The sequence below is a fragment of the Procambarus clarkii genome, chromosome 69 (genome assembly GCF_040958095.1).
Source record: "Procambarus clarkii isolate CNS0578487 chromosome 69, FALCON_Pclarkii_2.0, whole genome shotgun sequence".
Lineage (NCBI taxonomy): Eukaryota > Metazoa > Arthropoda > Malacostraca > Decapoda > Cambaridae > Procambarus > Procambarus clarkii.
In genome coordinates, this window is record NC_091218.1 from 10,048,053 (window position 1) to 10,062,830 (window position 14,778).

The 14,778-nt window shown below is 49.2% G+C and overlaps 2 protein-coding genes across 2 annotated transcripts; one reads left to right on the forward strand and one right to left on the reverse strand.

The window, feature by feature from the left end:
* Positions 1–553: 553 nt before the first annotated feature.
* On the reverse strand, positions 554–2,044 carry LOC138355807 (proteoglycan 4-like). The gene has a single exon (XM_069311338.1). It carries the CDS (start codon positions 2,042–2,044, stop codon positions 554–556), a length of 1,491 nt encoding a protein of 496 aa, XP_069167439.1.
* Positions 2,045–2,754: 710 nt separating this feature from the next.
* Positions 2,755–4,966, forward strand: LOC138355808 (uncharacterized). Its single transcript, XM_069311340.1, has 2 exons — positions 2,755–2,765; positions 3,763–4,966. The coding sequence occupies exons 1-2, from the start codon at positions 2,755–2,757 to the stop codon at positions 4,964–4,966; spliced, it is 1,215 nt and encodes a 404-aa protein (XP_069167441.1).
* Positions 4,967–14,778: the final 9,812 nt, after the last annotated feature.

Sequence of the window (14,778 nt, forward strand, 5' to 3'; positions counted from 1 at the left end):
ACTTCACACTCCCAGGTGTGTTGCAGGTGTGGTAGTGTTGTGTGACGGTGTGGCCCTCAGTGAACACTTCACACTCCCAGGTGTGTTGCAGGTGTGGTAGTGTTGTGTGTGACGGTGTGGCCCTCAGGGGAACACTTCACACTCCCAGGTGTGTGTTGCAGGTGTGGTAGTGTTGTGTGACGGTGTGGCCCTCAGGGAACACTTCACACTCCCAGGTGTGTGTTGCAGGTGTGGTAGTGTTGTATGACGGTGTGGCCCTCAGTGAACACTTCACACTCACAGGTGTGTGTTGCAGGTGTGGTAGTGCTGTGTGACGGTGTGGCCCTCAGGGAACACTTCACACTCCCAGGTGTGTGTTGCAGGTGTGGTAGTGTTGTGTGACGGTGTGGCCCTCAGGGAACACTTCACACTCCCAGGTGTGTGTTGCAGGTGTGGTAGTGTTGTGTGACGGTGTGGCCCTCAGGGAACACTTCACTTTAAACAGTGTCATAATGTGTGTATAAATATATTAGAGCCCACAAAGGTCCGCGGGTTCGCTAAACGTCTGAATTACTCAGCAGTTCGGCCGGGGTGTCTCTGTGGTGGTAGTTTGTTGTGGCGGGGCGTGCTGTGGCGTACCAGGCGTGCTGTGGCGGGGCATGCTGTGGCGTACCAGGCGTGCTGTGGCGGGGCGTGCTGTGGCGTACCAGGCGTGCTGTGGCGGGGCGTGCTGTGGCGTACCAGGCGTGCTGTGGCAGGGCGTGCTGTGGCGTACCAGGCGTGCTGTGGCGGGGCGTGCTGTGGCGTACCAGGCGTGCTGTGGCGAGGCGTGCTGTGGCGTACCAGGCGTGCTGTGGCGTACCAGGCGTGCTGTGGCGTACCAGGCGTGCTGTGGCGTACCAGGCGCGCTGTGGCGTACCAGGCGTGCTGTGGCGTACCAGGCGTGCTGTGGCGTACCAGGCGTGCTGTGGCGGGGCGTGCTGTGACGTACAAGGCGTGCTGTGGCGGGGCGTGCTGTGGCGGGGCGTGCTGTGACGTACCAGGCGTGCTGTGGCGGGGCGTGCTGTGGCGTACCAGGCGTGCGGTGGCGGGGCGTGCTATGGCGTATTAGGCGTGCTGTGGCGTACCAGGCGTGCTGTGGCGTACCAGACGTGCTGTGGCGTACCAGACGTGCTGTGGTGTACCAGGCGTGCTGTGGCGGGGCGTGCTGTGGTGTACCAGGCGTGCTGTGGCGTCCCAGGCGTGCTATGACGGGGCGTGTTGTGGAGGGCGTGCTGTGGTGTACCAGGTGTGCTGTGGTGGGGCGTGCTGTGGCGGGACGTGCTTTGGTGTACCAGGCGTGCTGTGGTGGGGCGTGCTGTGGCGTACCAGGCGTGCTATGACGGGGCGTGCTGTGGCGGGGCGTGCTGTGGCGAGGCGTGCCTTGGTGGGGCGTGCTGTGGCGTACCAGGCGTGCTATGACGGGGCGTGCTGTGGCGGGGCGTGCTGTGGCGTACCAGGCGTGCTGTGGTGGGGCGTGCTGAGACGTACCAGGCGTGCCGAGGCGGGGCGTGCTGTGGCGTACCAGGCGTGTTGTGGCGTACCAGGCGTCCTGTGGCGGGGCATGCTGTGGCGTACCAGGCGTGCTGTGGCGGGGCGAGCTATGGAGTACCAGGCGTGCTGTGGCGTACCAGGCGTGCTGTGGCGGGGCGTGCTGTGGCGGGGCGTGCTGTGACGGGGCGTGCTGTGGCGTACCTGGCGTGCTGTGTCGTACCAGGCGTGCTGTGGCGTACCAGGCGTGCTGTGGTGTACGCCTGTACCAGGCGTGCTGTGGCGGGGCGTGCTGTAGCGGGGCGTGCTGTAGCGTACCAGGGGTGCTGTGGCGGGGCGTGCTGTGGCGTGGCAGGGCGTGCTGTGGCGGGGCGTGCTGTGGCGGGGCGTGCTGTGGCGGGGCGTGCTGTGGCGTGGCAGGGCGTGCTGTGGCGGGGCGTGCTGTGGCGGGGCGTGCTGTGGCGTGGCAGGGCGTGCTGTGGCGGGGCGTGCTGTGACGTGGCAGGGCGTGCTGTGGCGGGGCGTGCTGTGGCATGCCACGTGTTCTGTGGCATTCCTGGCGTGCTGCTGGCCAGCTCTCACAGTGCGCTCATTTGCCTGCTCTGTTTTCACTCAATTATATACTCATGTTTTCACTCAATTATATTCTCATGTTTTCATTCAGTATATATACTCATGTTTTCACTCAATTATATACTCATGTTTTCACTTAATATATACTCATGTTTTCACTCAATATATACTCATGTTTTCACTCCATATATTCTCATGTTTTCACTCATTATATATACTCATGTTTTCACTCAATTATATACTCATGTTTTCACTTAATATATACTCATGTTTTCACTCAATATATACTCATGTTTTCACTCCATATATTCTCATGTTTTCACTCAGTATATATACTCATGTTTTCACTCAATATATACTCAAGTTTTCACTCAATTTATACTCATTTTTTCACTCAATATATTCTCATGTTTTCACTCAATATATACTCATGTTTTCACTCAATATATTCTCATGTTTTCACTCAATATATACTCATGTTTTCACTCAATATATACTCATGTTTTCACTCAATATATACTCATGTTTTCACTCAATATATTCTCATGTTTTCACTCAATATATTCTCATGTTTTCACTCAATTAAATACTCATGTTTTCCAAATGCTTTTGGTTAAACAGTTAACTGTTGATTACATTAATTTATTATAGAGTATTACCATAATAATTGATATGGTCATTGGGTTTGTCTAGTTATCGTGGAGAGGGTCCATCACCTCCCTGTGTAAGGCCTCACATGACGCTAGAGGCAGTGTGATCCACCAGCCTCTCTCTGTTCTCACTGGACTTGGCTGGTCTAAGCCTGGCCTGGTCCATGTGCTATTTCCTCTGTGAGACACTACCTTGAGGTTACCTTGAGGTGCTTCCGGGGTCTTAGCGTCCCCGCGGCCCGGTCGTCGACCAGGCCTCCTGGTTGCCGGACTGATCAACCAGGCTGTTGGACGCGGCTGCTCGCAGCCTGACGTATGAGTCCACTACACCTGGACTAACTTATAATTAGACTCGATTAGTTGTATGTGGATATTTTCCACAACACAAACACACACACATACTTCAGGACTGTCCTCATGAGGCACCCCGCACACTGGTTGATTAATTGCAGGGTACCTGTTAAATAGTAGGTGAACATAGCCATTAGGTGAAAGGAAACGTGCCCTATTATTTCTAACACTCTCGGAATCGAATTAGGGATCCCCTGTTGTGAGTCAGAACAGTCGGAACAAGGCCAACTTTGTTCTCGACTCACAACTGAATCAGACCAGAAACTGGATGTTGTTTAAGATTCGCTACTTGGAACAAAAAGTTCCAAGTAGCACGGGCTATGGCGAGCCCGTAGTGCCTCTTGAGAAACTAGAGAGGTGGCTCTCTCTCTGTGCTCGTCTCTACAGACAGTTGTGTTGACATAATTACCAACTAATACGACAATACACAACAAGAGCGTATACATACCTCAGTATACATATCGCAGTGTATACATACTTTCATTCTATTAAATATACTCCAACATTGCTCTGCTATTTGCTTAGTGACTGATGATTTAATTAACAATTTGGAAGCCAATTCAACAGTGGACGAAAGTGAATTTATAAAGCAAATGAGATCTAAAGAGTTTAATTACGGTAATGTCCTCAGAAACTTTATAAATTGTTTAATTGGCAGTCGTTAAACACTCATTACAAGTTCGAGCAGGACCATACCACTCAACGGGGCGACGCTACTCAACGGGGCGACGCCACTCAACGGGGCGACGCTACTCAACGGGGCGACGCTACTCAACGGGGCGACGCTACTCAACGGGGCGACGCTACTCAACGGGGCGACGCTACTCAACGGGGCGACGCTACTCAACGGGGCGACGCCACTCAACGGGGCGACGCTACTCAACGGGGCGACGCCACTCAACGGGGCGACGCCACTCAACGGGGCGACACCACTCAACGGGGCGACGCCACTCAACGGGGCGACGCTACTCAACGGGGCGACGCCACTCAACGGGGCGACACCACTCAACGGGGCGACGCCACTCAACGGGGCGACGCTACTCAACGGGGCGACGCTACTCAACGGGGCGACGCTACTCAACGGGGCGACGCTACTCAACGGGGCGACGCTACTCAACGGGGCGACGCCACTCAACGGGGCGACGCTACTCAACGGGGCGACGCCACTCAACGGGGCGACACCACTCAACGGGGCGACGCCACTCAACGGGGCGACGCTACTCAACGGGGCGACGCCACTCAACGGGGCGACACCACTCAACGGGGCGACGCTACTCAACGGGGCGACGCCACTCAACGGGGCGACGCTACTCAACGGGGCGACGCCACTCAACGGGGCGACGCTACTCAACGGGGCGACACCACTCAACGGGGCGACACCACTCAACGGGGCGACGCCACTCAACGGGGCGACGCCACTCAACGGGGCGACGCCACTCAACGGGGCGACGCCACTCAACGGGGCGACGCTACTCAACGGGGCGACGCTACTCAACGGGGCGACGCTACTCAACGGGGCGACGCTACTCAACGGGGCGACGCCACTCAACGGGGCGACGCCACTCAACGGGGCGACGCCACTCAACGGGGCGACGCTACTCAACGGGGCGACACCACTCAACGGGGCGACACCACTCAACGGGGCGACGCCACTCAACGGGGCGACGCCACTCAACGGGGCGACGCCACTCAACGGGGCGACGCTACTCAACGGGGCGACGCCACTCAACGGGGCGACGCCACTCAACGGGGCGACGCCACTCAACGGGGCGACGCCACTCAACGGGGCGACGCCACTCAACGGGGCGACGCCACTCAACGGGGCGACTCCACTCAATGGGACGTGTGTGATGACACATCACCCTGATGCCCCTGTTACCTAGCAGTAAATAGGTACCTGGGAGTTAGACAGCTGCTACACAACTGCTTCCTGCGTGCGTTTGTGTGTGTGTGTGTGTGTGTGTGTGTGTGTGTGTGTGTGTGTGTGTGTGTGTGTGTGTGTGTGTGTGTGTGTGTGTGTGTGTGTGTGTGTGTGTGTGTGTGTGTGTGTGTGTGTGTGTGTGTATGTGTGTGTGTGTGTGTGTGTGTGTGTGTGTGTGTGTGTGTGTGTGTGTGTGTGTGTGTGTGTGTGTGTGTGTGTGTGTGTGTGTGTGTGTGTGTGTGTGTGTGTGTGTGTGTGTGTGTGTGTGTGAGTGTGTATTCATCTATTTGTACTCACCTATTTGTGCTTGCGGGGGTTGAGCTTGGTCTCTTTGGTCCCGCCTCTCAACTGTCAATCAACTGAAGTACAGGTTCCTGAGCCTACTGGGCTCTATCATATCTACACTTGAAACAGTGTATGGAGTCAGTTTCCTCCACATCACTGCCTAATGCATTCCACCTGTTAACTACTCTGACACTGAAAAAGTGCTTTCTAATGTCCCTGTGGCTCATGTGGGTACTCAGTTTCCACCTGTGTCCCCTTGTTCGCGTACCACCCGGGTTGAATAGTTTATCCTTGTCTACCCGGTCGATTCCCCTGAGGATTTTGTAGGTTGTGATCATGTCTCCCCTTACTCTTCTGCCTTTCAGTGTCGTAAGGTGCATTTCCCGCAGCCTTTCCTCGTAACTCATGCCTCTTAGTTCTGGGACTAGTCTAGTGGCATACCTTTGGACTTTTTCCAGCTTCGTCTTGTGCTTGACAGGGTACGGTCTCCATGCTGGGGCCGCATACTCCAGGATTGGTCTTACATATGTGGTATACAAGATTCTGAATGACTCCTTACACAGGTTCCTGAACGCTGTTCTGATGTTAGCCAGCCTCGCATATACCGCAGACGTTATTCTTTTTATGTGGGCTTCAGGAGACAGGTTTGGTGTGATATCAACTCCTAGATCTTTCTCTCTGTCCGTTTCATTAAGTACTTCATCTCCTATTCTGTATCCTGTGTCTGGCCTCCTGTTTCCACTGCCTAGTTTCATTACTTTGCATTTACTCGGGTTGAACTTCAATAGTCATTTGTTGGACCATTCATTCAGTCTGTCTAGGTCATCTTGTAGCCTCCTACTGTAACCCTCTGTTTCAATCCTCCTCATAATTTTTGCATCATCAGCAAACATTGAGAGGAACGAGTCTATACCCTCTAGGAGATCATTTACATATATCAGAAACAGTATAGGTCCAAGGACTGACCTCTGCGGCACTCCACTTGTAACGTCTCGCCAATCTGAGACCTCACCCCTCACATTGACTCGCTGTCTCCTGTTGCTTAGGTACTCATTTATCCAATGGAGTACCTTCCCTTTCACTCCAGCCTGCATATCCAGCTTTCGCACTAGCCTCTTGTGTGGTACTGTATCAAAGGCTTTCTGGCAATCCAAAAATATGCAGTCTGCCCACCCTTCTTTTTCTTGCTTGATTTTTCTTGCCTGGTCGTAGAATTCAAGTAACCCTGTGAGGCAGGACTTACCATCCCTGAACCCATGCTGATGCTGTGTTACAAGGTTCTTTCGCTCCAGATGTTCCACTAGCTTTCTTCGCACAATCTTCTCCATCAGCTTGCATGGTATGCAGGTTAGGGACACTGGCCTGTAGTTCAGTGCCTTCTGTCTATCGGGACTACGTTAGCTGCTTTGGTCTGTGTGTGTGTGTGTGTGTGTGTGTGTGTATGTGTGTGTGTGTGTGTGTGTGTGTGTGTGTGTGTGTGTGTGTGTGTGTGTGTGTGTGTGTGTGTGTGTGTGTGTGTGTGTGTGTGTGTGTGTGTGTGTGTGTAATTACCTAAGTGTAGTTACAGGATGAGAGCTACGCTCGTGGTGTCCCGTCTTCCCAGCACTCTATGTCATATAACGCTTTGAAACTACTTAAATTAGTGTGTGTGTGTGTGTGTGTGTGTGTGTGTGTGTGTGTGTGTGTGTGTGTGTGTGTGTGTGTGTGTGTGTGTGTGTGTGTGTGTGTGTGTGTGTGTGTGTGTGTACTCACCTAATTGTACTCACCTAATTGTGCTTGCGGGGGTTGAGCTCTGGCTCTTTGGTCCCGCCTCTCAACCGTCAATCAACTGGTGTACAGATTCCTGAGCCTATTGGGCTCTATCATATCTACATTTGAAACTGTGTATGGAGTCAGCCTCCACCACATCACTTCCTAATGCATTCCATTTACTAACTACTCTGACACTGAAAAAGTTCTTTCTAACGTCTCTGTGGCTCATTTGGGTACTCAGCTTCCACCTGTGTCCCCTTGTTCGCGTCCCACCAGTGTTGAATAGTTCATCCTTGTTTACCCGGTCGATTCCCCTGAGGATTTTGTAGGTTGTGATCATGTCCCCCCTTACTCTTCTGTCTTCCAGTGTCGTGAGGTGCATTTCCCGCAGCCTTTCCTCATAACTCATGCCTCTTAGTTCTGGGACTAGTCTAGTAGCATACCTTTGGACTTTTTCCAGCTTCGTCTTGTGCTTGACAAGGTACGGGCTCCATGCTGGGGCCGCATACTCCAGGATTGGTCTTACATATGTGGTGTACAAGATTCTGAATGATTCCTTACACAGGTTCCTGAACGCCGTTCTGATGTTAGCCAGCCTCGCATATGCCGCAGACGTTATTCTCTTTATGTGGGCTTCAGGAGACAGGTTTGGTGTGATATCAACTCCTAGATCTTTCTCTCTGTCTGTTTCATTAAGTACTTCATCTCCTATTCTGTATCCTGTGCCTGGCCTCCTGTTTCCACTGCCTAGTTTCATTACTTTGCATTTACTCGGGTTGAACTTCAACAGCCATTTGTTGGACCATTCACTCAGTCTATCCAGGTCATCTTGTAGCCTCCTACTATCATCCTCTGTTTCAATCCTCCTCATAATTTTTGCATCGTCGGCAAACATTGAGAGGAACGAATCTATACCCTCTGGGAGATCATTTACATATACCAGAAACAGTATAGGTCCAAGGACTGACCCCTGCGGGACTCCACTTGTGACGTCTCGCCAATCTGAGGCCTCACCCCTCACACAGACTCGTTGTCTCCTGTTTCTTAGGTATTCCTCTATCCTTCCTTCCCTCTCACTCCAGCCTGCATCTCCAACTTTCGCACTAGCCTCTTGTGTGGTACTGTATCAAAGGCTTTCTGACAATCCAAAAATATGCAGTCTGCCCACCCTTCTCTTTCTTGCCTTATTTTTGTTGCCTGGTCGTAGAATTCAAGTAACCCTGTGAGGCAGGACCTGCCATCCCTGAACCCATGTTGATGCTGTGTTACAAAGTTCCTTCGCTCCAGATGGTCCACTAGTTTTTTTCGCACAATCTTCTCCATCAGCTTGCATGGTATGCAGGTTAGGGACACTGGCCTGTAGTTCAGTGCCTCCTGTCTATCCCCTTTCTTGTATATCGGGACTACGTTAGCTGCTTTCCAAATATCTGGCAGTTCCCCTGTTGCCAGTGATTTGTTATACACTATGGAGAGTGGTAGGCTCAGTTCTCTTGCTCCTTCCTTTAGAACCCAAGGGGAGATTCCATCTGGGCCTCTAGCCTTCGTCACGTCCAACTCTAGTAAACACTTCCTTACTTCCCCACTGGTAATCTCAAATCTTCCAGTGGTTCCTGGTTAGCTATTCCCTCACTTACCTCTGGAATTTCTCCTTGTTCTAAGGTGAAGACCTCCTGGAATTTCTTATTCAATTCCTCACACACTTCCTTGTCATTTGTAGTGAATCCTTCCGCCCCTATCCTTAATCTCATAACCTGTTCCTTTACTGTTGTTTTTCTCCTAATGTGGCTATGCAACAATTTAGGCTGAGTCTTTGCCTTGCTTGCGATGTCATTTTCGTATTGTCTTTCTGCCTCTCTTCTCATCCTGACATATTCATTCCTGGCATTCTGGTATCTTTCTCTGCTGTCCAGTGTCCTGTTATTCCTATAGTTTCTCCATGCCCTTTTACTTTGCTGCTTAGCTAGCCTACATCTTTGATTAAACCATGGGTTTCTCATCTTCATTTCTCTGTTTTCCTTTTGGACTGGGACAAACTTGTTTGCTGCGTCCTTGCACTTCTGCGTGATGTAATCCATCATATCTTGGGCCGTCTTTCCCCTGAGCTCTGTTTCCCATGCTATATCTGTTAGGAATTTTCTTATCCCCTCATAGTTTCCCTTTCGGTATGCTAACCTTTTGGTTTCGGTATCCCCCCTCGAGTTCAATAACCCTTCTTCAATCAAGTACTCAAACACCAGTACACTGTGGTCGCTCATTCCTACTGGGTCCTCAAAACCGATTTCTCTTATGTCGGAGTCGTTCAGAGTGAAGACTAGGTCGAGTCTTGCTGGTTCGTCATTTCCTCTCATCCTTGTGGGTTCTCCGACATGCTGGGTTAAAAAGTTGCTTGTCACTACCTCCAATAGTTTGGCTCTCCACGTATCCTCGCCTCCATGCAGTTCCTTGTTCTCCCAGTCAATCTTTCCGTGATTGAAGTCGCCCATGATGAGCAGGTGGGATCTATTTCTACAGGCAGCAGAGGCTGCCCTCTCAATTATAGTGTTAACTGCCTTGTTGTTGTTTTCATACTCTTGACTGGGTCTCCTGTCATTTGGTGGAGGGTTGTATATTACTGCTACTACTATTCTTGGTCCTCCCATTGTTATGGTGCCTGCTATGTAGTCTCTGAACTCCTCTCAGCCCGGGATGGCCATCTCCTTAAAACTCCATTCCCTTCTCATGAGTAGGGCCACTCCGCCTCCTCCTCTACCTTCCCTCTCTTTCCTTATTACTGTATACTCCTGGGGAAACACGGCATTCGTTATGATTCCAGAGAGTTTTGTTTCAGTGAGTCCGATTACATCTGGGTTAACTTCTTGTGCTCTTTCCCTTAGTTCACTTGTCTTGCTTGTGATCCCATCTATGTTCGAGTACATCACCCTGAAACTGACTCTCTTCTGCTTCTTTTCTGGGGGGGACCTTTGGGATCTGGGGTGAGTGGGAGCTGGGGGGACCTGGCACGGGGGGATTGGTGGAGGAGGGAGGGCTTGGGGTGGTGGGGGAGAGGGGGAGGGTACAGGGGGTGGATAAGAGGGGGAGGGTACAGGGGGTGGATAAGAGGGGGAGGGTACAGGGGGTGGATAAGAGGGGGAGGGTACAGGGGGTGGGTAAGAGAGGGAGGGTTGGGGAAGCATGGGGGGAGGAGAGGCTGTGGGGGATAGGGGAGATGGGGGGAGAGAAAAGGGTGGAGGGCTTGGGGGGCGTGGGGGAAAAGGGAGGGCTGAGGTGGGTGAGGAAGAGGGGAGGGTTTAGGGGAGTGGGGGAGAGGGGAAGACTTAGGTGGGGTGGGGGAGAGTGGGGGGCTTAGGGGGGAGGGGGAGAAGGGAGGGCATGGGGGTGGGAGAGACGGGAAGGCATGTGGGAGAAGGGAGGGCATGGGGGATGGGGGGGAAGGGAGGTCCTGGGGAGAGGGGTGAGGGGGAGAAGGGGGGTGAGTGGGGGGAGGGGGGTGGGTGGGGGGAGGGTGCCCTAGGTGGGTACTTAGTGGGGGGCTGACAGGGGATGGGGCAGGTTGGGTGTCTGTTGGGTAGAATTTGGGGGTGGTGCCCCAATCCCTGTGGCTGTTGCACTGTTTGAGGAGGGTTCTCCACTTCCCTCTGGGATTGTAGGGTTCTGGGTTGTGGTACTCTGATTTCCTTCTCTCTCCCTGCGCTCCTTCCTCGCGTCTGCTGTCCGTATTCTCTCTTCCCTTGTCATATCCCTCTGCAGGAATATTTTCTTGAACTTCTCTACACCTTTTAGACAACACTTCCTTGCTAGCAGTTCCTCTTTCGCGATAACGGGAACTGTGTGTGTGTGTGTGTGTGTGTGTGTGTGCGTGTGTGTGTGTGTGTGTGTAATTACCAAAGTGTAGTTACAGGATGAGAGCTACGCTCGTGGTGTCCCGTCTTCCCAGCACTCTGTGTCATATAACGCTTTGAAACTACTTAAATTAGTGTGTGTGTGTGTGTGTGTGTGTGTGTGTGTGTGTGTGTGTGTGTGTGTGTGTGTGAGAGAGAGAAACAGAGAGGCGGGCCAAGAGAGCCAGAGCTCAACCCCCGCATGCACAACTAGGACGACACCACGTAATGGGTCGAACCACATAATGGGACAACATCACTTCCCACGGGTGGTTCCAACACTGTGGGACTACCTACCACATGCGGTTCCAACCGTATGGAACCATCCCTGAAATTCCTGTCACGGTTCCAGCTGCCTCGACGTGACACGTTTATTCAATAAAAGCACATAACGGGAAAAATGAAAACAGAAATGGCGGGAAACACACGCTGTCGCGTTCGTGTTGACGGAAACTGTAATGGCGGGAAACACACGCTGTCGCGTTCGTGTTGACGGAAACTGTAATGGCGGGAAACACACGCTGTCGCGTTCGTGTTGACGGAAACTGTAATGGCGGGAAACACACGCTGCCGCGTTCGTGTTGACGGAAACTGTAATGGCGGGAAACACACGCTGTCGCGTTCGTGTTGACGGAAACTGTAATGGCGGGAAACATTAAAGTCGCTGGCGTTCGTGTGGACGGAAGCAGACATAGTGGGACACAACTATGCGTCCGCGACGGTGGGAACAGAATGTAAACATTGCGTTATGAGAGGTCACCTACGTACCACCTTCCAATTAGCGTGATGGCGCCTGGATTCACTAACGGTGTTCGCAACATTACTGACGAATATAGCTTCGTTACCTGCTAACTATGCGGCGCTTATGTGACCATCGGTGGTAAGTGGGTGGCACTAATGTTAAATGAACATTGGAATCAACATCGGAATTGGTGGGGGGGGGGTGTTCCTGGAAGCAAGCCGTGACGTCACAGTGACGTCAATCACCTCCTTCACATCTGATATCATATATATATATATATATATATATATATATATATATATATATATATATATATATATATATATATATATATATATATATATATATATATATATATATATATATATATATATATATATAGACATATGTCGTACCTAGTAGCCAGAACGCACTTTTCAGCCTACTATGCAAGGCCCGATTTGCCTAATAAGCCAAGTTTTCCTGAATTGATATATTTTCTCTATTTTTTTTTCTTATGAAATGATAAAGCTACCCATGTCATTATGTATGAGGTAATTTTTTTTGTATTGGAGTTAAAATTAACGTAGATATATGACCGAACCTAACCAACCCTACCTATCTTTATAGGTTAGGTTAGGTTAGGTAGCCGAAAAAGTTAGGTTAGGTTAGGTTAGGTAGGTTAGGTAGTCGAAAAATAAATAATTCATGAAAACTTGGCTTATTAGGCAAATCGGGCCTTGCATAGTAGGCTGAGAAGTGCGTTCTGGCTACTAGGTACGACATATATATATATATATATATATATGCCTATACTTGCATAAACCACAAGTGAAGATAAACAATCTTTGGACAACACCCACCAGTGGGACTCGAACCCAGAAAGCACAACTACCTTCCAGTAGCTGGCATAACTAGTATGCTTTAACCCACTACGCCATCAGACCTTACAAAAGAAGTAGATAGTTCGAGATATATATATCTCAAACATCTCTACCTCCCGAAGGCACCAGATGAGTGAGGGGTCAGTCTGCAATTTTCGTCAAGCCACTGTCAATGTGAGAGAACTCGTGTCCAGCTTATAAGCCTATACTTGCATAAACCACAAGTGAAGATAAACAATCTTTGGACAACACCCACCAGTGGGACTCGAACCCAGAAAGCACAACTACCTTCCAGTAGCTGGCATAACTAGTATGCTTTAACCCACTACGCCATCAGACCTTACAAAAGAAGTAGATAGTTCGAGATATATATATCTCAAACATCTCTACCTCCCGAAGGCACCAGATGAGTGAGGGGTCAGTCTGCAATTTTCGTCAAGCCACTGTCAATGTGAGAGAACTCGTGTCCAGCTTATAAGCCTATACTTGTATATATATATATATATACAAGTATAGGCTATATATACAAGTATATATATATATATATACAAGTATATATATACAAGTATAGATTGTATATATATATATATATATATATATATATATATATATATATATATATATGTATATATATATATATATATATATATATATATATATATTAGTATATTTTGGTAGCAGTCTTTCCTGTAGACATATATTATTAAATATGACCGAAAAAGTAAGATTAATAATTCTAACACGAATTTTCTCGATCTTTCTTATGTTTCTTTTCACTGTTGATGGTAATTCAAAGATCAATTCTCCAAAATTCATTTATATTTCTAGTCTGACGCGACACTTGAGCGCGTTTCGTAAAACTTATTACATTTTCAAAGACTTTAGTTTACACAAACACACACAACTTTAACTGAATAGAGCTTAAACATCTTTCGAGTTTTTATACCTACATTTCGGTGAAGTGACATGTTACAATAGTTTTGGATGAGGTGAAAATAAACTTTTATCACAAGACAGAACACGAAACAGTGGGTATTGAATGGAAGTAATTGTAGAAAGCCTATTGGTCCATATTTATTGATGCTGCTATATTGGAGCGGAGTCTTGAAGTGGGTAGAATATAGTTGTGCATTAATTGGCTGTTGATTGCTGGTGTTGACTTCTTGATGTGTAGTGCCTCAGAAACGTCGAGCCGCCTGCTATCGCTGTATCTATCGATGATTTCTGTGTTGTTTGCTAAGATTTCTCTGGTGATGGTTTGGTTGTGGGAAGAGGCTATATGTTCCTTAATGAAGCCCTGTTGCTTATGCATCGTTAAACGCCTGGAAAGAGATGTTGTTGTCTTGCCTATATACTGAGTTTTTTGAGGCTTACAATCCCCAAGAGGGCATTTGAAAGCATAGACGACGTTGGTCTCTTTTAAAGCGTTCTGCTTTGTGTCTGGAGAGTTTCTCATAAGTAGGCTGGCCGTTTTTTTGGTTTTATAGTAGTTGTATCTTCTGATTTTTGTCTGTAGGGATAACGTTTCTACTGACAATATCTTTCAGGACCCTTTCCTCCGTTTTATGAGCTGTGGAAAAGAAGTTCCTGTAAAATAGTCTAATAGGGGGTATAGGTGTTGTGTTAGTTGTCTCTTCAGAGGTTGCATGGCGTTTCACTTTCCTTCTTATGAAGGAAAACGCTATGCAACCTCTGAAGAGACAACTTACACAACACCTATACCCCCTATTAGACTATTTTACAGGAACTTCTTTTCCACAGCTCATAAAACGGAGGAAAGGGTCCTGAAAGATATTGTTAATAGAAACGTTATCCCTACAGACAAAAATCAGAGGATACAACTGACGATTTACTATAAAACCAGAAAAACGGCCAGCCTACTCAAGAGAAACTCTCCAGACACAAAGCAGAACGCTTTAAAAGAGACCAACGTCGTCTATGCCTTCAAATGCCCTCTTGGGGATTGTAAGCCTCAAAAAACTCAGTATATAGGCAAGACAACAACATCTCTTTCCAGGCTTTTAACGATGCATAAGCAACAGGGCTCCATTAAGGAAACATATAATCTCTTCCCACAACCAAACCATCGCCAGAGAAATCTTAGCAAACAACACAGAAATCATCGATAGATACAGCGATAGCAGGCGGCTCGACGTTTCTGAGGCACTACACATCAAGAAGTCAACACCAGCAATCAACAGCCAATTAATGCACAACTATATTCTACCCACTTCAAGACTCCGCTCCAATATAG

Excerpts from the sequence above, each read along its gene's own strand:
- LOC138355807 (XM_069311338.1), bottom strand. The coding sequence starts at position 2,044 with ATGCCACAGCACGCCCCGCCACAGCACGCCCTGCCACGTCACAGCACG.